The sequence below is a fragment of the Hyperoodon ampullatus genome (genome assembly GCF_949752795.1).
Source record: "Hyperoodon ampullatus genome assembly, chromosome: 10".
NCBI lineage: Eukaryota > Metazoa > Chordata > Mammalia > Artiodactyla > Ziphiidae > Hyperoodon > Hyperoodon ampullatus.
Window position 1 is genome coordinate 7,745,737 of NC_136923.1, and position 24,891 is coordinate 7,770,627.

The window sequence follows — 24,891 nt, forward strand, 5'->3', positions numbered from 1 at the left end:
CCTGGGGGAACGTGGGGAACGCGCGGGGACAGTGAGTGTGGGAGGCAGCGTAAGGCTTTGTGGCCAGTGGCCCCTAGGAGGCATCCAACGATTCCAGGGTAGAAGCCTCATTCGGGGCTTCCAGCCAGTGTCCCTAGGCCTGCGGCCACAGACATCCGGACTGCGGTGAGCTCTGCTCAGCCTTGATCGGCAAGTTTGGCGGCCTCGCGTTCCAGCTGGCGGCACAGCTCCACGCGACCCCGCAGGTACGGCCGGGCCGCGAGGCGGCCCCAGCTGGTGGCTTGAGTAGAAGTCCGCGCGTCCAGCGCCCGCAGCAGGCGCGGCATGTCTTGCAGCAGGCGATAGCGGGGCAGGGCGCGCAGGGGCGGAGGAATGTCACCTTTGGCGCACAGGCGACTGAAGTAAGCGAGCAGCGGGAGCGGGCGCGGGGCGGCGCGGAGCAGGGCGCGCAGGGGCGCGGCGCGGGCATCCGGGCCGCCGGCGGGGCTCGGGCTGGCGCAGCTCCACAGCAGGAGCACGGTGCCCCGCTCCCGCGCCACGCGCGCCCGTGCCGCCCAGAGCCAAGGCAGCGGGCCCACGCGCGCCACCCGCGTACCCTCCCACAGGTCCACGATCACGTCGCGCCCGCCGCCCAGCGCGGCCCGCAGCAGTTCAGCCAGCGCTCCCACCAGGCGCCGCTGCGCCTCGGAGTCCGCCACGTGCAGGAGCAGCACCGGCCGCGCTCGACCTGGGCCTGGGGGTGGGAGCAACAGATGAACAGGGTGGGGGGCTAAGGGACAGCCCAGCCCTTTCCTCCCACGCCTCAGGGCTACATGATAGGGTTAACTCCACCACCCCCCCTTTCTTCATCTGCGCTGGGGATGGGTACCCAAGGCAGTTTTAGCCTACAGGCCTAGAGGGCACCTTTGGGCTAATTAGATAAAGGTGCCCAGGAAGAGAAGAGGGCTAGGGCGCCAGGTGCAGCGCAGGCTGGATTTCCGCCCCACTAGCGTCTGGCCTAGAGACTGGTGCAGTGAACCACCTGCAGAAGGACCTTTGCCCTGCCTTAACCACTCCTGCCCACTAGGGGGCCTGAGGCTCACCGCCTTGGGTAACAGGGAGGGGGGTGCAGCGGCAGGGACAAGGCTCTTTCGGAAGGGAGCCTGGGCAGGGGAGGGATGGGGGCAACTGGCCTAGGAGCCAAGCAAGTCTGAATCCCCAGGTTACCCCCAGTGAGCTTACCTGACAGTGGGCGCTGGCAGGTGAGCACCAGAACAACACCCAGTAGGGTGGTGAAGGCCAGCAGTGCCAGGATCAAGAGCCCCAGGAGCCTATGAGAGACTGAGTCAAGCAGGGTGAGGCCAAGCCCAGCTCCTCAGTGCCCAACCTCCTTCTCACTCCCCCCCGCCCAAGAACTCACCATCCGGACACAGGAGGTGCTTCCAGGCAAACTGGACATCTGACCTCCACACCTGAGGGCACAGAGCCCCCCAATCCCTGTAAGCCAGGGTAAACCCTCCTCCCAGGGGAAGTTGAATAAGGCATGGGGATAGTGAAGGGGAATCCCCCTGGATAGGGCATTCCTCCAGCACAGGGTTTGTGTCTGGTCCAGCTCTGGCTGGGCACAGAACAAGGTGAAGAGTGGCAAACTCAGAAAGTAAACCCAGGGACTTCCCTGGCGGTCCAGTGGTTAAGACTTTGCCTTCCAATGCAGGGGGTGCGGGTTCAATCCTGGTCAGTGAGCTAAGATCCCACATGCCTCAGGACCAAAAAACCAAAACATAAAACAGAAGCAGTATTGTAACAAATTCAATAAAGACTTTAAAAATGGTCCACATCAAAAAAAAAAAAAAAAAAAAAAAGAAAAGAAAGAAAGTAAACCCAAAGTTAACCAGAGCATCCATGAGGACACGGAAGGCACAGGCCCTGACTGAAGTAATCAGACACCACTAAGCTCCAGCCCATGATCACCATGCCTGAATGTGGAAACAAAGCACCAGGTTTTCTGATTTTTTTCAAGAGACGCCAGAAATCAACTTTTTAAAATGTGACATCTCCCAATATTTAAGTGGTGGCAACTAATTCCAATTTTGAACACCGTGCTGGCCAAATCAAACATTTTTATGGACTGGATTTGCCCCATGTGTCACCTGTGGTACAGATGACAGGGGAGTATATGCAGCAGAGTGAGGGCAGGATTCCTTACCAGGACACAGCCCCCTGGCCTCAGGAAGGGAACGATGAGGTCTAGTGTCACTGAGCTTGAGCCCCGAGTCTGTGGGGAAAAAGAGCAGAATGACTGTCCCCATAGAGGCAGATCTGGCTCTGTCCAGCCCCTGAGCCTTTGCCCATTGCTGTGTTCCTCCTTTCTACCCACCACCCCTACCCAAACCCTACCCAGGCTTAGGGCCAAGTGCCACCCCTGACAAGAAGCCTTCCCAGGCTTCATTCCCAGATCCCGCTGATCGTTCCCAGATCTGAACTGCTGCACAGATAAACATTAATCAGGCAATCAGGCACTTGTCAACATACTCTGGGTGCCTACTCTGTGCCAGCCCCTGAGGAGCCAAGGCGGGCATGGACATTGTCTCTGTCCTCCAGCAGCTCACAAACCAGGAGGCTAATTATATGCTGCCTCCCTTCTCTGTCCTGCGCACCTGAAGGGGCAGCTTGTCCATTGGAAAGAACGTTAAGTTGTAGAGTCAGGAGACCACAGCTAACAAAGTCAGGCTTAACTATTCCCTTTGTGGTTCCTAGCTGTGGGATCTTTGCATGGAGATAGACTTCCTTTCTCCTTGAGCCTCAGTTTCTTCATTTGTGTATGATAGATAATAATCCTTGTTTTACTGGGTTACTGAAAAGCATTGAATGGGAATATGCAGGTGAACCCCCTTTATAATACAGGGACTTCCCTGGTGGTCCAGTGGGTAAGACTCCACGCTCCCAATGCAGGGGGCCCTGGTTCCATCCCTAGTCAGGAAACTAGATCCTGCATGCAGGCAACTAAAAGTCTGCATGCCGCAACTAAGAGTCCGCAGGCCGCAACTAAGAAGTCCGTATGCTGCAACTAAAAGATCCCATGTGCCGCAACTAAGACACTGCACAGCCAAAATAAATAAATATTTAAAAGTACGCAGTGCAATGTGTATTCATTTAGTAGTAGTAGCTGTTATTACATTATGGACTCCTTAGGGGCAGACTGTGTTATATACTTTTCTTGTATCTCCCAGGGCCTAATACAGAGTGGGAACAGAGTAGGCACTCAATAAGTGCATGCTGAACTGATTGCCATCTGTCTACAGGCAAGGATGTGGCTTCACCCTGTGCTCTGGGTGCTGGTTAGAGAGTTGATCAGTCTCCACCCTTTGGGAACACCCTCCACCACCTACCCCATACCCCAGCCCTGCCCCAGACCCCATTCTCCAGCCAGCTGTGAGCAGGTGCTGATGCAGTGGCTCTCAAATCATGGTTAACTCAATGACGTTCTCAGCTCACAAAAATAAATGAGTCCGTGGATTTCTCTCTCAATTTTAAGTTATCCCACATGACTTTGTCGTCAATCTTAAGCATGGTTTCGTCTTAAATCTTAAGCAGTTCCTACCACCTGTAGGCTTGGGAGCCCTCACAGAATACAAAACAAATAAACAAGCTGCATGTAAGTAAGAAAGAACTGAAACAAGCTAGCTATGCTTAGTCAGCTTGGTGCTGTGGTTTTGCGGATATATTTGATGGTGATTTTTATGTCAGATACACAGAAGAGAGTCTGCTAGTCAAACTGTTTTTAGTTCACGACAGAGTTAAATCTGTCAGTAGTTTACAGTATTCTGCGAAGAGCACTTCAGCTTCCTGGGGCTCTGCCTCCCAAAGATAGAGGACTTCTGCCAGGAGCCTTGTGGAGGAAGGCAGGAGAGTAGTGGTAGAGGACAGCTGGTTCAAGAGAGGGCATCAATATAAAATGTGGTGGGAGTTCGAGTGGGCCAGAGAACAGCTGGGAGTGGGAGGGCCAGTCTCTTGTCTCTGTTTATCCCTGTAGGTTCAAAATCGAAAAGGATTAGAGGGACTTCCCTGGTGGCGCAGTGGTTAAGAATCCGCCTGCCAACGCAGGGAACACGGGTTCGAGCTCTGGTCCGGGAAGATCCCACATGCTGCAGAGCAACTAAGCCCGTGAGCCACAATTACTGAGCCCACTCGCCGCGACTAGAGAAAACCCGCGCACAGCAACGAAGACCCAACACAGACAAAAAAATAATAATAATAAATTTATGAAAAAAAAAAAAAAGAAAAGGATTAGAAACTGCTCCATCGAAGACCCCAGTGACTGGCAGAGGAGGCAGCTGAACAAAGGCTGGCCAAGTAAATAGATAACCAGATGTTGTAAGAGATTTGCTTGCCTCCACCTGCTGTACTCTAATCAACAGGTTCTAGTGGGGGCCAAGCCCTGGCTAGGCCATACCTGGCTGACGCTGTACACAGGGGGCACCATGCTGTCCTGCCCCACGCCTGAGTGGCTCCAGGCAGCACTGAAGGTGGCAGGCATCCTTGAGGAGAAGTGAAGGACCAGCTGCTGAGCCTGGGTATCCATGCTCACGTTCCAGGATGGGGCTGCCAGGGGGTAGGAAAGGGCATCATGTAATAGAAGATGGTTTGTGGGAGGTGACAGGAGCCGGGCTGCAGTTAACAGAGAAGTCAGGGCAGGGATAGAGTTTGGCTTTGCCGCAGTTGCATGAGGGTGAAATGGTGGGAAGGGGTCCCAGCCAGGGTCACTTATTGGCTCACCGAATGTCTGGTGGGGGCATTCAACGTGGCTGCTGTTTCCAAAAGAGAACTGAGAAATCCAAGAATGGCAAGTCAGCAAGCTCCAGGAACCACGCACAGCCTTCCCCCTCCTGTGTTGCCCATGCTTGTACCTTGAAGCAGAGCTGGGGGTGCAAGTCCACCTTCTCCAAGACGTACCACTGTGGTGGGAGAAGGGAGTTAGGGAGCAGGACCCTGGGCCCCAGCCCCGCCCACCCAGGTCCTAGGGAGGCCGTCTCACCCCCTCTGACTCTCGAGCCGTGGCATTGGGGACGTCTTCGCAGAGGGTGTGCCAGCCCCGCCTCTGGCAGAGGGAGGCGTCCAGCTTCAGTGGGCAGCGGAGTGTCAGGGCCATGACCATCTGACTGTGCTGGCTGTGGTCAGTAAAGTTCACCGACTCCCAGAAGTCCGAGCCATCTGGGCGGGCAGCGGGGGCAGAGAGTGAGGCCCAGGAGGCCTGAGCCCCATCCCCAGGGCATCGGGAGATGATGTTTGTGAGGGAGCCTGGCACAGCCCTGGTCTGCCTACGTGCCTGAGGAACGAGCATGCCTCCTCCTGCCCCTCTTTTTGCCTCTTCTATTTAGCTGTCTCCTCTCCTTCCTGCACCTCCCCTCTGGCCGACTCCTGCTGCTCCCCCAACTCGAAATCTTCGTATCTTTGCTTATGTTCCTCTCAGAATCAGGAATGCTTTCCCCTCCCTTCTCTCCTTTCTAAATCCTGCGCATTTTCTGAGCCCAGCTCAGATGACACTCCCTTTAGGAGACCTTTTCTACTCACGGACAGCCGTCATGGGCTTCTCCCTCCCCTGAGTTCACGCCTTACAGCCTATTCCTTGATTACAACCCTGCCCTGGACCATAGGATGCTTTGTGCTATTCGTTTGTCATGTTTGAGAATCCTGTCTCTGCAATTTGGGCTCAAAAGTATGCATAGATGTCACCAACCACTTTCGCACATAACATCGAATTCCAGCCTCATAAGGAGTTGGAAAGTGAGGCAGGGCAAGTATCATTAGTTTATAGATGAGGAAACTGAGGCTCAGAGAAGAATACGTGGCAGAGCTGGGATGTGAGCCCAGGTCCTCTGGTCCACCTTCTTAGGACATTACCTCCTGAGGTGGGTATTTCTGATATTTCTGAACAGTGCTAGTACAATGTTCAATGCTCTGATTTATTGGCAGTCTGATTGCTAGACATGGTAGCCCATGACTTACCCCCACTGACTCCAGAGAAAGTGCCTGCATGCCTTCTGGGGACTTCCTCCAACACAGGTGTAGAGGGTGTGCAAGTGCGTGTGTGTGTATGTGCATGTACACGTACGTTTGTGGGGGAGAGAGAGACAGAGAGAAGCTGTGCGTGCACAAGAGTCACATGAGCAGCACTCACAGGCTTCAGGCCAGCTCTGGAAGGGACATTTTTTGTGCCTCACGGTGTCTTCTTGCAGGTAGGACACCTGTGGGGACAGGGGAGCCGGGAAGAAGGGTCAGAGGAATGGCTTTCCCTACATCACTCAGACTTGAAACTCATTCTGGCTTGACCCTGCCCAGATGCAAGCTGCCTGAGCTGGCAGGGCACCGAGGAGGGGAAGAAGTGTGGGGTGTGGGCAACGGTGGGTGGCACGTGGCACTCAGGCACGAACCCCAGACTATAGGAGCAAGATCAGTGAGTGAGGGGCTGAGTCCTATTCTCCCGGAGAGGAGAACGTATCCCCACAAAGAGGCAAATCATGAGGTCCACATTCCTCATCTTTTGCCTTCCCTGGCCTCCACTCTCAGCGATTCCTAAGGCGCTGAGTGCCCCATAGGGCCCCTCCCTCTGAAAGCCCAACACCCAATGTTATCCCCCTGGCAGGTGCTCCCCGCTCCAGGTCTCTGCCCGCACCCTCCCTTTTGTCTCCTCCTGGGTGACAAGGCCCCTGCCTTTCCTGTCTAGTCCAAAGGAGTCTTAATGCTAGGCACCTCAGTCTTACAAGGAGAGGAGGAGGACTTCCATGCAGGGCTAGTGGGGATGAGACTTCTGGGGCCATATGGAGCCTTGCAGTGGCCACGAGCCCCCGCTGTGACAGAACCCAGTGAAGGCAGCTGTCTATTCTGCCTCTGTGGGCTGAGGCCGGGTCTCGACAAAGGCAAGCTGAGTTTGGGTGGGGCTGAGGTTGGACTCACCCCCAGGAATGTGCCATGGTCAGCAGGACACCTCCATCCCTGGCTCTGTGTGTGGCTCACTGTCAGGCTGGCACCAGTCTTCCCTAGCATCCTGTTAACACCAGCCCTTTTAAAACCTGACTTAGTGGAGATATGCTTGACCAATGGTGCTATCTGGGTGGCCTAGGAGTGAAGCCATGGACCACCCACACCTTTTCCTCTGCTCACCTCGATGCACAGACAGGGCAGAAGGAATTCATAAGGCAGGTCTACAGTGCAGCCCCCAGACACAATTTTCTGTGGACAAAGCAGCAAAGGAAGAGAAGAAGAAGGGCCTGAGAAAGAGTAGAGGCACCCTGGAAAACAGCAGGAGAAAACTGGGACCTTGGTCACCACATACCCTACTTTCCCTCTTATCTGAGACATTTCTTTCTCTGAGAAATTTCCTCTCAGGGGGTCTCTGCCCTGTAATCTGACCATCTGCTCTAGGTGTCTCAATATATGGAATGAGGTGGGTGGGGAGGAGATGGGGAAAGGAATATACATTTATTGAGCCCCTACTATATGCCAGGGAGGGTGCTAGGTGTTAGAAGCACCAACTCAATTAATTAAATGCTAGCATCATGGTAATCTTGGGAGGCATCATCGCCATTTTAAATGGGGAGAACTGAGGGACTCGGGTACAGCATCAGTCCCTTCAAATGGTACCAACTGTATACAAGGGCATCCGTGACAACTGGAGGTTGAGGTGGAGTGTCAGGGCCTAGGCCGGAAGAATAGGGGACATCTCATTCTCTGAGGAGCAGTGACAAAAGGGAGGGAGATGGAAGGGAACCAAGACAGATGTGACCATTTTGTTATTTTCTCAGGAGAACAGCTTCTTGGGGGAACTGAAAAGTTCTCTTAATGCAACCTGAATCTCACTGAGGGTCCTCTCACTGGGGGTAAGTGCCATATCCATTTCTCTGCTAGGCATTCATGGCTGCCCCAGGTCTCTGCCTGCCCTTTCCTTCCTCTCCTGCCAGGAGACAAGGCCCCCTGCGTTCTCTGCCTAGACCAAAGAAGTCTTCATGCTAGGCACTTCAGACTTGTAAGGAAGTCTTGGACAATCACCACCTCTCTCTGGGACTGAGTCTCCCCATCTGTATAATGGGTAGGTCCTTTCACTCCAGCCCTGTGTGATTTGGCTTTTACAGGCAGATGGCCCTCCATACCTGGGCATCAAAGGGACGGCTCAGCTCCTCACACTCCAGTGCCCACTGGTGGCAAAGACGTACACTGACCTCAGGGCCTGGAGGAACGGTCACTTGAATAACCCTTGCCTCAGGCAGCAAGTCAAAGGAGAACTCAGGCCCTGGGGAGAAGGGGGACTTGGTGGCCTTGTCTTTTGGCCTTAGCACAGGTACCACTACTTGGCTCCACCATCTCCAGTCACATGACATGCCTACCTCCAAGCCTTTGTGAGCCACGTTTGGAGAGAACTTCCCCTTTCTCTGGATCTGCAGGTTGGGTTCTTTTGGAACGCAGCCCCTTGTGGGAGGTGTCTGGGGAGGGGACGGAGATGTGATGGCCCTTCTCAGACAGGCAACGGCTACTTAGCAGCTTCCTCTGCAGGCAGAGAGCAAGGCCGGGCTGGCCTCAGGCCAGGAATCAGGAACTCTGGCTTCCATTCCTGTCTCTGGAATCCAGGGCACCACAGGCGAGCTGCTCAACCTTTAAGGCTCAGTGTCCCTAACTGTGTAATGGACAGAATAGTCTTCTTGAGCTCCACTCTTTCCATCTCTCTTTTATGGCCGGAGAACAGAACGAGAAGCCAGAAAGAGAAGGGTTGTGGGGTATAGGGCAGGGCTGGAACTGGCAGGGAGAGTACCTGAGCAGATGCTGGCATCGTGTGCCTCCTACAGAACCGGAACTTGTAAGACTTTTTGGATTTCTGCACCAGGAGGTGGAGCCAGCCCCACTGAAGACCTGCACAGGGAATGACACATTTACTATCCAGCCCCTCACGGCCCCTCCCCTACCTGGAGATGTGACCCAGTGTTGGACAGTCAGTCATTTTAGATCAGGGAGGGTAATGATTGCAAACTTCTTTAGTCCTAAGTTATGATACAATCAAAAAAGCTTTTTCTCTTCTTAGGTAGAGAAAAACTATGTATATACAAAGATGTTCATGGTAGAATTATTTATAACAGTGAACAATTAAAAACTGTCAATTCTGGGCTTCCCTGGTGGCGCAGTGGTTGAGAGTCCGCCTGCCGATGCAGGGGACATGGGTTCGTGCCCCGGTCCGGGAGGATCCCACATGCCGCGGAGCGGCTAGGCCCGTGAGCCATGGCCGCTGAGCCTGCGCGTCCGGAGCCTGTGCTCCGCAACGGGAGAGGCCGCAATGGTGAGAGGCCCGTGTACCACAAAAAAACAAACAAACAAACAAACAAAAAAACCCTGTCAATTCTTAAGCAGTGTGTGGGCATTTACTATGCCCCAGGCACTGAGCTAGGCAATGAAAATGTAGAGTTGAATGAGACGGATCTTACTTTACAGATAGAAGGTAAAAATAGTAAACTCATAGAACTAAAACATTTTAATCCCAAGAACTGGTACCAGCTGAAAGGAGAAACACCTTCACAAAACGATACAACTGAACTCACAAATATCAATCATGGTGTGTGCTATTTTAGGAGGGCCTAATTCTCTGCTGAGGTTGAGAACAGGACAAACATCTCTTCTAGTAGGATAAGTTTTACTAGCGTCAGCCTAGGGCCCCCCCAAATTCCCCCAATTCCAATCTCCACTAAGAATGGCCCAAAGGACTGTTTCTCATACCCGAAGGATCTGACACCAGATGCAGGCACCAACAGCAGGGACAGTGGCAGAGCCAAGCACACCAAGGCTTTGGGGAGGGGGGAAAGGCCGATAGGGTATGGCGAGGAATCTGGGCAGACCTTCCTGTGAAAGATGAGAAGGAAATCAAATGGTAAGGTCCCAGGAGTTCCCTCCTGCCTCAGAAAAGTTGGACTTGAGGCTGAGCTCTGCCACTTACATCCTGGCCGACTGACCTGGGGCAAGTTACAGACTCCTCTAAGTCTCAGCTTCATCGTTCATAAAGTGGAGCTGCTGTCAAGATCAAGTAACATAACGCATGGGAAAATGCCTTACAAAGTATAACAAAATGTACCATAAAACAGGAAGGATCATTGCTGGATTACTGACTGGTGAGGGACCAATTAAGGGAGAGTGCCTGGAGATGTACCTGGCTCTCATTTAACCCTCCCCACAGCTCAGGGACAACTGTTTTCATTGTATAATCATTTCTACTGTGCTGCTATACCCCTCAGAAACTGTGCACTGCCTGAAGCCATGCACGGAGTATGTGGCAGAATTACAACACAAATCCAGGCTCACCTTGCGTTTTTTCTTTGATACTATGCTACTTCCCAGGTTGAGAACCAAAAATTAGAATGGAAGAATGGGGAAGACGAGCAGGGCGGGGAATGAGACTCACCAGTGAAACTGTCATCCTGAAGGCACAGGGCCCAGTAGGGAAAAGAAAGGACAGAAGTATAATTAGTAGGTATTCCCACGAGGAGCATTCTCCCTGGGGTCTTTGCCTCACATCACCTAATTTCGAGGTCCGCAGAAGCCAATAGCCCATCCACTCTGGCTCTTTTCTTCCCAGCTCCACCCTGCCCAGGCCCTCAGTGCACCAGGACCTTGACTATCCCTTCAAGACGGTGTAGAGAACACACTGAGGCTGCCATCAGAGCTCAGGGACTTGGGTAGCAGGAAAGGACAGGCGGAGAGTGGGGAGCTTTACCAGCCTGTGCCAGCCAGGTGTCCCCACCCAGCAGCAGCAGGCACACCTTACCATGTGGGAGGCCAGCAGACAGAGGGTGCTCCAGCTGGGAAGGGAGGGGCAGCCAATACCAGCAGAGGCAGACAGGCCAAGGAGGAGCGGGACGAGAGGCAGGAGCAGGGCTGCCAGTCCGGGGCTCCCCATGGGCTTCCGAGGGGTCAGGGTATCCAGAACATGGCTGCACCTCCTGAAGGTGGGTGGCAGGGCCTTGCCGTGCAGCAGCAGGGAGTGCAGTGCCAGCAGGAGCCCTCGCCTCAGCCTGCCCCTGCCCCGCCCTGCCCCAAAGCTCCTCCTCAAGCCCAACCAGCCGGCCAGGCCACATTCCTTCTCCTCCAAGTGGAGGGACTGAAGGACACTAGCCGCCCAGAAAACCCTACTCCCCTACCTGGAAGGCAAGGGGGCTCCTGCTCTGGCAGAGAAATAACAGGCAAGAGGCCGGCACAGGGTCAGGGGGATGGATGGTGGCTGCACCCACTTCGTAACTCCTCCTACTCCTGCAACACCCTGCAGATCAGACCCGCCCCTTAGCATGCTCCTGGCCTTGAATCTCCCCTGGACACGTGCTTCATCCTCTCACTTAGAAGACTGACAGAGCCATCAAGCACTTCTCTGCAGTGGGTGCTGGAGACCCAGGTGACTGATGCACCACTTAGAGCTGGGCAGGACAAAAAAGCACTATAGGATGCACGTAAACCTCACGTCCCCCTGTGCATCCTGGCTCCCACCTGGCTGACTTTCAGGACTAGGGTCCAGCTTTCTCTACCCGTTGGCCACTTCCAGCACTTCTGCCAAAGGGCCTCCAGCTTCAAGGATCCACTCATCAGTACAGTCTGCTCAGGAAGTCCCAGGTCTCATAGCTGAGCCCTGGAGCTGAGGGAGTGGGTCCCACGCATTGACCTGGTTTCCTGTGGTTTCCAATGCTGATGAGGCTCCATTCTCTGTGGGGACCCTCCACGTCGTCCCATGGCTTCCTCCTGCTCATGGAGCATTTGATCTGCTTCAGCCCTCACCTTGGTGACACACACCGTAGAAAGTTTGGGGCACACCTACTGGGAGAAGGTATCTTGAGACTTATTATCCCTCTGCACTTTAGTAGCTTGATCATACCTATCTTTAGGCCAATTCTAGTTCTTAAGTCTTCAGGTCCACTGTCTAAAGACCCCATTGTACCCATTATCCTAAAAATACTCTCTAGCTTTTGAGTTTCTTAGAAAGACCCTTTCTTATCTTTATGTTTTTCCAGTGCCTAGCAATGGATGTCGTGAAATAGGCGCTCTGTAGTTGAATAAATGTAAATTATGATGTTTCATCTAAGCAGCCGTTTATCTATTTCACATTTCATAAGCACTTTCATATTTGATCCTCCTAACCACCTTACAAGACAGGTAAGTGAGAATTATTCATTTCATAAAGAGAGAAATAAGGAAGCAGAAAGGAGAATGATTTGGTCAAGGTCTCCAGCCCAAGGAGTTCCAAATCCTCTCACAGTTCATTTCTCTTTCTACCATCCTTATGGCCTCTCCTCCCACTGCTTCACCCCCCTCTGCTCCTGGGAACCCAAAAGGGCCTGCCTGACACAGTTCTCTTTTGGCCTTGAAGTCCATCACTGCAAACAAATCAGTAAGATGTGAAGGGAGAAAAGGGTGGTCTAGCCATACTAAAGACAGGTTAGGGAGTCTTCCCCCTAAATTTCACCTAGCCCACAATGGTTTAAATCTATACCGATAATGTGTTTTCTAATGCTGGGTGCGTGAAGTGAGAAACTTGGCTCCATTCTAGAATACTTTTCTCTTTTGACTCCTTTTATCTTCTGACTTGATTCTCACAGTGAAAATATTTGGTTAATTGCTCCCTGACCCTGGCTAAGGTATGGTAGGAGAAGCAGAAAAGAAATAACAGACACATACACACGTGAAATAAAGAACAGAAAGGGAAGAAAAGGACCACATAGAAAAGGCAGAGGAAGAAAGAAGAAAGGGGGAAAGGACAGAGAAAAGGAGGTCTGTACTTTATTTTTTTTTTTTTTTTTTTTTTTTTTTTTTTTTTTTTTTTTTTTTGCAGTACACGGGCCTCTTACTGTTGTGGCCTCTCCCGTTGCAGGAGCACAGCCTCCGGACGCGCAGGCTCAGCGGCCATGGCTCACGGGCCCAGCCGCTCCACGGCATGTGGGATCTTCCCGGTCCGGGGCACGAACCCACGTCCCCTGCATCGGCAGGCGGACTCTCAACCACTGCGCCACCAGGGAAGCCCTGTACTTTATTGTTTTGCTAGTTTATTGTAGAGCCTGTTCCAAAAAGGATTTAAAGTAAAAAGCACAGCGGGTGAATTCCAGCACACCCTGGGGAACGGGGAGGGGGTCAGATCACAATTTGCTGAACTCCTACTATCAGGCTCTGGGCTGTGTGCTTTGCCCACATTATCTCATATTATTGGTACTACAACCCTTGAGGTCAGTCTTACTAAACATCTTACAGACTTGGAAACACTGGGAAGATTAAGTAACTTGTCCAAACACAAAATGGAGAGCTGAGACTCACCCCCGTGTCTTTCTAGCTCTTTCTGTCAGAACACACTGCTTGGGGAGATCTGTGGTTTCTGGGCCCTGTAGTCCACAGAAGTACTAGATTGAGGGGACTTCCCTGGTGGTGCAGTGGATAAGACTCTGTGCTCCCAATGCAGGGGGCGTGGGTTCAATCCCTGGTCAGGGAGCTAGATCCCCACGTGCATGCCATAACTAAGAGTTCTCATGCCACAACTAAGGAGCCCGCCTGCTGCAACTAAGACCCCGTGCAACCAAATAAATAAATATTTTTTTAAAAAATAGATGTCGTGGGCCTCCCTGGTGGCGCAGTGGTTGGGAGTCCGCCTGCCGATGCAGGGGATGCGGGTTCGTGCCCCGGTCTGGGAGGATCCCATATGCCGCGGAGCGGCTGGGCCCGTGGGCCATGGCTGCTGGGCCTGCGCGTCCGGAGCCTGTGCTCCGCAGCGGGAGAGGCCACAACAGTGAGAGGCCCGCGTACCACAAAAAAAAAAAAAAAAAAAAAAAAATAGATGTCGTGAAGGGCTTTAAAAAAAAAAAGAAGTACTAGACGGAACGATGTGATGAGTTGGTAGGATTAACAACATGGGGGGGGACAAATTGTAATAGTTGGAAAGAAAAAAGGATAGTAGGTCTTACAGGAGTGAGTTATCAGTGATCAGATTTCTAGGACAGCAGGGATTGTTTGGCAAGTGTCAACAAGGGAGGAGTACTTCTGTGGCTGGAATAGGAGGGGGCCAACTGGAGTAAAGGCAACAGAGGTGTGTGGCAGGCCTGCAGCACAGAAGTCCTGTCCTTTTGGAAGGTGGCCAAGGCCTATCTCACCTGTGGTTTGTGTCTGAATGAGCTGATCCAGACTTTACTCTCCAATAACCTTTAAGTGGGGAGCAAGCCAGGCGCTCAGGAGGTCTTGGCAGGCCCCTACGTGTGCTCAGGTAGAGAGTACACTGTGGGGTCCTTGGGCAGCCATTCTTCCTGACAAAGCCTTACCCATGCATGGATGCTGGTCAGATAATGCAGCAGCGTCTCCAGGCTCTTTCTGTAATGCCAGATTCCCAAGGTCGGTTGGGGCAACTGTGCCTACTGTTTGGGCACCCTGGGCAAGAAGGTCCAACCAATTAGACCAACAAAAACCAAGAGTACACAAGTGTTCCTTTCTTATTCCTGCTCTTCCAGAAGGGATCAATCTCCAGAATACCGATGCAAGAAGTTATGCTTAAGAGAAGAGGAAGGGACCCCCGATCTGAGAGGGGAACACCAACACTACTCATCAAGGGAAGGGATTTTGATATTTATTAAGCACCTACTATGTACTATACAGTTTATATACATTATTTTATTTAATCCTCACAACAACCCTGGGTGGTAGATGCTATGATCCCCATACGTTAGATAAAAACAGAGGCTCAGATATCTCCCTCAAGGCAAAAGGTAGCAAAATGCCTGGCTAGATTTCTAACCTGAGTCAGTGTAATATCAAAAACTGTTCTTTCCACCATACCACACTGCCTTTCCCATAGACTAGATGCTCACTAAGGGTTCTTCCAAGGCCTACACCCTCTAGCTCTGTAAACATTAGGGATTAATAACCATTCCTCACATTTGTATAGTGTTAGGGTTCTTAAAGCACCTTCAACAAGATTTTACCTCATTTGATCTTCAGAACAATCCTGTGAATTTGGCAGGGCTGATCTCGGTACCTGAACCTGTCTTCTGATCCAAATACAGTGCTCTTCCCACTAAATCAAGATCCTTTTCAAAGGGAATCTTGTTTACTTCAGGGAATACTACAACCATGAGGCAGGGGGAAAAAAGGATTGGAAAGCCCAAAAAGCAGGATCCCAACAAGCCAACAAGCAGCAAACTAAAATGAACCAAACGGCTCTCTTTTCGTGTGGACAATAATTTTCATAATGGGTCTCTCTTTTAATTTTATTTATTTTTTGCTGCTTTGGGTCTTTGTTGCTATGCGCGGGCTTTCTTTAGTTGCGGCGAGTGGGGACTACTCCTCGTTGTGGTGCACGGGCTTCTCATTGTGGTGGCTACTCTTGTTGCAGAGCACGGGCTCTAGGTGCATGGGTTTCAGTAGTTGTAGCACGCGGGCTCAGTTGCTCTGTGGCAGGTGGGATCTTCCCGGACTAGGGATCGAACCCATGTCCCCTGCATTGGCAGGCGGATGCTCAACCACTGCACCACCAGGCAAGTCCCTTCATAATGGGTCTTGAAAAGCACTACAAGACTGTAAAGTACCATTCCAGTAATCAAATAAATTTTAAATTCTTTTTTTAAATAATAATTATTTACATCCCGGTTCTTTAAAAATCAGCAATCTGTGCCTGGTGCACATAACTCCATTACCCACTCATTTCCATCTGTACCTCTCTGCTATCCAAATCCTACCCTTCACTCTAGTTCTTTGCTCTGACTTTAGTCTACAATAGAACAAGTTACTTCATTCAATAAATTCAGAGTGCATGCTGCACACTAGGTACAGAGCAAGCGGTGAGGAAAAGACATGTAAACTAGTAATTCTGTCAGTAGAAGAGATAAAATTAAAATGCCATGTGAATTCAAAGAAAGAACCCTCACTCCTTGAAGTAGCCAGAAGGCTCCAGAATTACCATATAAAACTAGGTCTTGAAAGATTATAATAAAGAAGTATAAAAGCAGAAAAGGAAAATTTTTAAGGAAACTGGGAAAACATGGAACCAATATGGGGATTCATAAGAGGTTTTCCTGAGACAGACAGTGTGTGAGTGACAGTATCAGGAGATAAATCAGGAGTGATGCACTGGAACCACACTTTGGAAATGTCTGAAAAGGATTAAGGAATTTTGGTTGTTCAAAAAATAATGGCACATAGGGTTTCCCTGGTGGCGCAGTGGTTAAGAATCCGCCTGCCAATGCAGGGAACATGGGTTCGAGCCCTGTTCCGGGAAGATCCCACATGCCACGGAGCAACTAAGCCCGTGCACCACAACTACTGAGCCTGTGTTCTAGAGCCCACGAGCCACAACTACTGAGCCCACGTGCTACAACTACTGAAGCCGGCACACCTGCAGCCCATGCTCCACAACAAGAGAAGCAACCGCAATGAGAAGCCCGCACACCACAACAAAGAGCAGCCCCCGCTCGCCGCAACTAGAGAAAGCCCGCGCGCAGCAACAAAGACCCAACGCAGCCAAAAATAAAGAAAGAAAAGAAAAAAAAAAAATGGCACATAGTAGGGACTTAATGATGATCCAGAGCTGTACTCTTGGCATACTCACTTGCACACAGGGATGCAGGAAGAGGAATGAATATGAGGTAGAAGGCAAAGAGTTAAGTTTAGGACACACTGAGTTGGAAATGATAATCAGGACATCTAAAGGTTGTGTACCTAGAAGTACTGCCAGTACCTAATAGAGACTGAGTACATACCTACTGTTTTTGTTTTTACTTACTTTTGGCTGTGTTGGGTCTTCGTCGCTGCGCACGGGCTTTCTCTAGTTGCGGCAAGCAGGGGCTACTCTTCATTGCGGTGTGCGGGCTTCTCATTGTGGTGGCTTCTCTTGTTGCAGAGCATGGGTTCTAGGTGTGTGGGTTTCAGTAGTTGTGGTACGCTGGCTCAGTAGTTGTGGCTCGTGGACTCTAGAGCGCAGGCTCAGTACTTGTGGTGGCGCACGGGCTGAGGTGCTCCACGGCATGTGGGATCTTCCCGGACCAGGGCTCGAACCCATGTTCCCTGCATTGGCAGGCGGATTCTTACCCACTGCGCCACCAGGGAAGCCCCATACCTGATGTTTATAGAACAGAATGACTATAACTCTGGAAAGGGCAGCGACCTGCAGTTAGAGATCTGGGCATCATCCAGACACGATAAAGTCAAGTGGGTAAGAGCAAAGGGACACACATCTTTTATTTTTTTAAATAAATTTATTAATTTTTGGCTGCGTTGGGTCTTCGTTGCTGCACGCAGGTTTTCTCTAGTTGCGGTGAGCGGGGGCTACTCTTTGTTGTGGTGCGCAGGCTTCTCATTGCGGTGGCTTCTCTTGTTGGGGAGCACGGGCTCTAGGCTCGCAGGCTTCAGCAGTTGTAGTGCATGCGCTTAGTTGCTCCGTGGCATGTGGGATCTTCTCGGACCAGGGCTCAAATCCGTGTCCCCTGCGTTGGCAGGCGAATTCTTAACCACTGCGCCACCAGGGAAGCCCAAAACACATCTTCCATGCAATAAATTTTTACTGTGTCAGACTTCTGTGTGTGGAAGGGCCTTTAGTTCACAGATCTCTTTCCCACTTCTATTTTTAACTTCTCTGCTCCACACCATTACATACTGTGTTCATTAGTTGTTTCACATGGATACTACATTTCACCTAGATTGCAAATTTTCTATATGCAGGATACTTTAAAATTCTTTTGGATACCATAAAACAGTATTAGACACATAACTAACACTGTTAACACTGAATGATAAACATGAATATCCAACCAAAAGACGAACCCACAACCCAAGCTGGATAAATGAGAACGGACCATTTGAGAGGTGGAGGTTAAATGTATGGCCCACAGTAGTTCCTGCCAATCAGCTGCAGGGTTGCAACTATGAGTTAAGTTCCCTATGTCCAGTTCACTTCCCCGCCGCCACTGCCAGTTTTCTCGGGGAGCCTCTATGTACCTCCTAGTGACTAAGGCCACTCAAACAACACACTTTTCACACTCTATCAGATGCCGAACACAAAACACAGGGGGGACAACGCAGTTGTAACTTTATTGAGGTTTTTCCAATTAAAACGTTTCACAGTAGAGACCACAGCCTGCAAGGGGAGCAGCCTCTCAAATGTTTCCTGCCCCATGACTCATAGACTGAAGTAGAATGTGACTTATTCCCTATCTCCTTCAGTCTCGGTGGCTAAGGGGTGATGGATGGAAGCAGAGAGAATGACCGAGAAGAGGCAAGGATGAAACACTCAGAAGGATCTCAACTTCAGCCAGCTGAAATTTGTTTCACAGCTTCTGCCACCCAGTTCCACCAACCAGGAGTAAATTAAGCATAGTTTTGCTACCAGCTGATGGCAACAGAAGGGGCTTTGCAGAACTTGGGCCTAGTTGGCACTCGCTGCCAACATCGCGGCTGCCAAAATCACCGAAGGGGGTCTTAGAACAGCTCCTCCACCCTCTCACTCCACTGCATGGGAGGCCCAGGCTTCACCTCACACAGTAGTTCATCAAGCAGGCTTCATGTACGCTTCTTCTCCTGTGTGCTGGTGAACCAAGAGTCTAGGAGCTTCTTGCTGTAGTATAACTGCCAGGCATGCACTTGGACCACCAGCACCAACACCAGATACATGACGGAGACGGCAGAAAAACCAAAGAGGAAGCGGTAGGCCTTGCCATGGCGGTAGAGCTGCTGTGCAGCAGGGAACATCTCCATGCTGCCATATATGAGGGGAGCGATGGAAAAGAGCCCCATGCTGATCATGGAGAGCACCAGGTAGCTAATGTTGTTGCGGGGGAAGGAGAGGAGGCCCAAGAGGGAGGGCACAATGCTCAGCAAATAGGGGTACTCCCACTGATAGGGCATGGCCACCTGATCATGCGACAGGAGCCTCAGGTGCCCCACGCTCATCTTGGCAACCAGCAGCAGCCATATGACCAGATGCACGTAGATCAGCTTCTTGATTTCATGCTTGAGGGTCACACTGTGGGGCAGAGCAGAGGGAGAAGGACCTTTCATTCAAAATTTCCTGACCACCAACTCTATGTCAGGCAACTATACTGGACACTGGGAAACAGACGTGAATAAGGTATAGTTCCTGCCTGGAGGCTGGGAACAAGGTACACAGGAAGAAAAGAGCAATTAGAAAACGAACTGGAAAAACTCTAGTAAATCTATGTTGCAAAATATATGGAATCACAGGCAGGAGTAACAAATTCTGATTGAGATGAGTTGACTGAGAAGGCTGTCTGGACAAGGGTGTTATCTGAGCTAGGCTCTGAGATGCGGGCGGAGATGGACATTCGAAGCAGAGGTAACAGCATGCAGGCAAAAAGGCATAAGCATTTGTGTTCCAGGACAGCAAATGGTTGGGTGTGGAAGGACTACACTGCGGTGGAGAGGCGAGTAGCAGGATATGAACTTGCAAAGACTATCACTGAGTCACTTTAAAGACAGAAGAGCAACTCAGGGCTGTGTTTAGAAAGAGAACTCTGGGGAATTCCCTGGCGGTCCAGTGGTTAGAAATCTGGGCTTTCACTGCCAAGGCCACAGGTTCAATCCCTGGTCGGGGAACTAAGGTCCTGCAAGCCCCATGGCATGGCCAAAAAAAAAAAAAAAAAATGAAAGTGAACTCTGTAGCACAGGAGAATAAGCCTATGGAAGGAGGTATTGGCAGCAAGGAAACCAACTCAGGCTGCCCATACTTCTCCAGCTAGAGTACATTTTTCGTCTAAAGTAAGGATATTTTCTCTTATTCTTTGAATTCCCTCAGGTCCTAAATACATCCCCTTCACACCTTCACAGAGCAGAGTTTCTGCTCTAGATAGGCATGAAAACACTGGCTTGAGTTGTGAGGTGCCCTTTAGACAAGGGTCTAAGGATAAGAATAAAGTGAGGTTTCAAAGAGCTTGTCATTCTTTAAAACTGTGGAGAAAAAGACGTGGAAAAGATTCTGGGAAATTTCAATGGATTTAAGTAAAGAAAATCTCTAAAATTTTTTTATTTTTTAAAATATTCATTATAGAAAGTGCGGAAAGGTGGGGCGGGAAGGGAATCAGTCACTTGTAGACTTCAAGCTCCATGAAGGCAGGGACCAGTTTTGTTTATCAATAAACTTTTTTATTGAAGGTATAACATGAATACAAAGACCAGGGCTGCTTTCGCTATTCTATCCTCAGGGCCTAGCACAATGCCTGATGGGTAGAAGCTCAATAAATATTTGTTGAACGAATAAACGAATGTAGCAATATCCCTTATGTGTGGGGTTTCATAAAACTCATGTGAGGCAGAGTAAGTCTGGACTTCAAGGTCCAAATCCCCCAAACAACCCAAAATATAACAGCTACCGCGTACTGGGCAGACTTATGTGCTAGATCTTATGCTACGCTCTGTACGCGATTATTGGCTCACTAATTCATCACCAAGACCGAAAAGGTAGATTAATTTTCCCTTGCCAGATAAGCAAACTGAGGCTCAATTAGAAATCAGGTTCCCGAGGTCAGAGACCGGGGCCAGCATCGCCGAGACACCGGAGCCCAGGCGGGGCCGGACCCCTCAAGGCACAGCGGGATCAAGGGGTGGAGCTCACAGGAGCGACAGGGCTTCCCGGGATTGGGGGCCGGCCCCGGGCCGTCGCAGTAGGAGGGGACTTGGCAGGTGCGCGAGAGCGGGCTGGGGAGCAAGACCTGAGGCCGGGCCGGCGTCGCGTCCCAGGCCCTGCGAGCTCCTCGCCTCACTTCATACCTCATCTGGTAGTGCGTGGCGACGCGCTCCCGGTGCTGAAAGTCGCTGCCGTCGGTGCCGGCCGCTCGCGGGCCTGCCCGAGACGCCATCTTCCCTGTCCAGAGCCCTGGAGCCCTTCACGCCGACCAGCTTCAGCGACTAGACCACCACCAACATGCCTGCCAACCCTATGCGCACCGCCTCAGCCCCGCCCACCCAACAGCCGAGCGGTTCTGTGAGGACAACTTCCGGCCTCTCTGTCTCCGGAGGACCGACTCTGTAGTCACGTCCCTGCGCACGCGCACATACACGCACACGCTTTTCTTCTCGGCCCCGCCCTGTCCGTCTCTCCCCAGCATTTGGAGCGCGCAGAAAATTAAGACCTAGCACGTCTTTCTTTTTGCCAAGGTCGGGAGCTGATACTCCAGCCTCTCGAGCGCTTACACTTTCTTTAATTCGAGTTTAAGACGTCTCTGTTCCCACTTCACAGATGGAGACACTGATGCCTGGAAGGTTTCTGTGACTTTCCCAAGAGCGTGCATCTTTCACACTCAAAATCTCGAAGTATCTCCCCACAGATTAATCTTTGCAAGAAGAAACGGTAACTTTACAGTGGAGAAAACTGGCACGCACCCCCTTAACTAAGTAATCAAGTTAACTTGTCCAGAAGTGAGACAAACTGACTCCTTATGCCTCCTGCTAATATTAGGGACACAGCATCACTGAGGTGATATTCTTGCCCAAAATACTTAACCTGAATCTAATCATGAAGAGGTGACAGATAAACTCAAATTGAGGGACATTCTACAAAATAACTGGACTATACTTTTAAGAAATGTCAAGGCCATGAAAGAAAAAAATTAGGTAGAGGCAGAAAGCAGAGTAGTGGTTGCCAAGGAATGTGGTGATGATGGTTGCACAACTGTATGAATATACTTCATGCCACTGAACTGTATACTTAAAAATAGTTAATTTTATGTTATGTACATTTTACCACAATAAAAAAATACATAAAACAAGAAAATTTCAAAATTGTTATCTGAAAAAACTGAAGTATCTTTTTATGTTTGAGTCATTTGTATTTCATTTCCTTGAACTGTGTTTGTATCCTTTGTCTATTTTTCTACTGCCCTGTTGGTCTTGCTAATTTATATACAGATGGCAGAGAGAGAGAGAGAGAGAGAGATGACCTCTTGTCTATAATTTTAGTTGCCATATATTTTTCCTATTTATTGTATGTCTTTTGACTTTACTCATGGTGTTACAATTTTAACATGCAGAATAGTTTTTTCATAAGGTTGAATATATAGTCTTTTCTTTTTTGGCTTCTCAATTTTGCTTCATAACTAGAGTCCTTCTCTGTTCCAAGGTGCTCAAATGATTTTATGCATTTCAGCATTTGAGAACCACGCTCAGACATCTGCCTCCCAGACTAGAGGTGAGCGCCTCAAAGAGAGGGGTAAGAACCGAGTCATCAGGACTTCTCTGGTGGTGCAGTGGTTAAGAAAATGCGTGCAGGGGACACGGGTTCGATCCCTGGTCCGGAAAGACCCCACATGCTGCGGAGCAACTAAGCCCGTGCGCCACAACTACGGAGCCTGCGCTCTAAAGCCCTTGAGCCACAACTACTGAGCCTGTGTGCCACAACTACTAAGCCCGCGTGCCTAGAGCCCGTGCTCTGCAACATGAGTAGCCACTGCAATAAGAAGTCCGTGCACCGCAACGAAGAGTAGCCCCTGCTCACCGCAACTAGAGAAAGCATGCGCACAGCAACGAAGACCCAACGCAGCCATAAATAATAAATAAATAAATAAATAAATAAATAAATAAGAAATGCTTGCTGAATACATAAATTATGAATGAGCCAAAACTATCCTCTTGGGGGCTCCCCTGGTGGCGCAGTGGTTGAGAGTCCGCCTGCTGATGCAGGGGACACGGGTTCGTGCCCTGGGCCCGCGAACCGCAAAATAAAACAAAACAAAACTATCCTCTTCTCCTAAGCACTGTGAAGAATCCTCAGGTTCACCAAGCATTCCTCCATCCCCCACAGACACTCTCTGGCTTTAGCTTGTGCTTATCTTTTTCTTTTCTGTGTGTGATTTCCATGATGTTCATCAGGGCTTCTGAGTCAGACTGCTTCTGAGTCATCCATTGGCTTATCATGAGACACTAGGCACATGTTGGATGTTCAATAAATATTTGAGGCATGAACGTCCAAGGGAGGGGCCCCAACCCTTTCCCCAGAACTTCCTCCCTGAAGTACTGGTACTTCTCTTCTGGCTCTTGGTCTGTCTTGAAGTTTCGTGATTTGTGTTCCTGTCTCCTCACCCCGCTCATTCTCTTCTCAAATCCTTTGCACTGATGTTTCCTTTGCCTTGAATGCCCCCAGCCCACCCCCAGGACTTCAAAAGACTGGATTCCAGTCCCGGGTGGAACACTGTAGTCTGAATGTTTGTGTCCCCCACCCTTGCCCCCATTTGTATGTTGAAACCTAATCCCCAATGTGATGGTATTTGGAGGTGGGATTTGGGGGTGGTGGGATTAGTGTACCTATCAAAGAGACTCTCTTGCTCCTTCTACCAGGTGAGGACACAGACAGAGGACAGCTGTCTGTGAGCCAGGAAGGTCTTCACCAGAGACCAGAACTACCAGCACCTTGATCTTGGACTTGTCAGCCTCCAGAACTATGAGAAATAAGTTGCTTATTAGCCACCAGTTTATGGTATTCTGTATAGCAGCCCAAACAGACCAAGACACTCCAGGTCTTGAAAAGACTGACTTCTCATCAGTCAGGATTTAGCTGAAAGCTCACCTCTGAGGCTTTCTTTTTTTTTTTTAATTAATTTATCATTTATTTATTTATTTTTGGCTGCATTGGGTCTTTGTTGTTGCGCGCGGGCTTTCTCTAGTTGCGGCGAGTGGCGGTTACTCTTCGTCGCGGTGTGCAGGCTTCTCACTGCGGTGGCTTCTCTCGTTGCGGAGCATGGGCTCTAGGTGCATGGGCTTCAGTAGTTGTGGCTCCGCGGCATGTGGGATCTTCCCGGACCAGGGCTCGAACCCGTGTCCCCTGCGTTGGCAGGCAGATTCTTAACCACTGCGCCACCAGGGAAGCCCTGAGGCCTTTTTTTAAGCCCACAGGCCAATCTAGCTCTCCAGCCATTTGCTATCATATCACCTTGTGTTGTTTTCTTCCCAGAACATCATTATCTGAAATTATCTTGATTATTTGCATATTTGTTCATGGTCTGAGTTCCCCCTTCCTCCAGGAATGTCAGCTCCTTGAAGTGTGGGACAAGGCTGTGTTGTTTCCTGCTGTATTCTCAGACCCTAGGAGGGCTGGCACACGGTAAGTGCCTAATAAGTATTTGTTGAGTGAGTGAATGATGGTTGCCTGAAAGCTTTTATAGGGAAGGATTTAGATATAAGTAATAGGATGATGATGATGATGATTAGCTATTTATTGAGCCTGAAGGGCGCACTAAACTTTTTATCAAGTACTTTTCACGATTATCTCATTTAATCTTCATGACAACCCAGTGGGGTAGGAACTATTTTTAATCCCCATTTGTTAGATCCAACTGAAGCTTAGATGAGTTACATCACACAGCTAATGCTAGACTGCTGGTTTTCAGAATAGGGTCCCTAAGTAGCCACAGTGTCAGCATCACCTCGGAAACTCTTAGAAATACACTTTCTTAGGCCCCACCCCAGACATACTGAGTCAGAAACTCTGCGGTGGAGCCCAGCAATCTAATTTTTAACAAGCCTTCCATGTGATTCTGATGCATTAGTGTGAAAAATCCAACTCTAAAAGAAAGGTGAGGTTGAACTCTTTTTTTTAAAACAGCTTTATGGACATATAATCCATATACCATACACACTTAGGTGTACAATCCGATGGTTTTAGTATATTTGCAGGGTTGTACAACCTCCAAATAGACTTAGCACAATCATCAAAGTAGATTGTGTTTAGATTACTAGATTAGAACTTTTTTTTGGCTCCCCTGAAAGAAACCCCATGCCCACTAGCAGTCCCCATTCCCCTTACACTCCCCAGCCCCTCTAAACAACCACTAATTAATTTTTTGTCTTTATAGTTTTGTCTATTCTGGACATTTCATACAAGTGGAATGATACAAGTATGTATGTGATCTCTTGTGACTGGCTTTG

The 24,891-nt window shown here is 50.0% G+C and overlaps 2 protein-coding genes across 2 annotated transcripts; both read right to left on the bottom strand.

Annotated features, from left to right (window-relative positions):
* Positions 1-28: 28 nt before the first annotated feature.
* Positions 29-10,909, bottom strand: IL17RE (interleukin 17 receptor E; the record flags this gene model as incomplete). The annotated part of the gene is made up of 15 exons (XM_079714083.1): positions 29-733; positions 1,222-1,320; positions 1,400-1,451; positions 2,186-2,254; positions 4,433-4,581; positions 4,756-4,804; positions 4,887-4,934; positions 5,015-5,190; positions 6,158-6,224; positions 7,141-7,209; positions 8,127-8,266; positions 8,361-8,520; positions 8,783-8,880; positions 9,736-9,908; positions 10,773-10,909. 15 exons carry the CDS (start codon positions 10,907-10,909, stop codon positions 177-179), a joined length of 2,043 nt encoding a protein of 680 aa, XP_079570209.1. The 3' UTR covers positions 29-176.
* Positions 10,910-18,032: 7,123 nt separating this feature from the next.
* Positions 18,033-20,941, bottom strand: JAGN1 (jagunal homolog 1). Its single transcript, XM_079712508.1, has 2 exons — positions 20,743-20,941; positions 18,033-18,982 (listed from the first exon to the last, which is right to left on the bottom strand). The coding sequence occupies exons 1-2, from the start codon at positions 20,829-20,831 to the stop codon at positions 18,520-18,522; spliced, it is 552 nt and encodes a 183-aa protein (XP_079568634.1). The 5' UTR covers positions 20,832-20,941; the 3' UTR covers positions 18,033-18,519.
* Between the last annotated feature and the right edge of the window lie 3,950 nt (positions 20,942-24,891).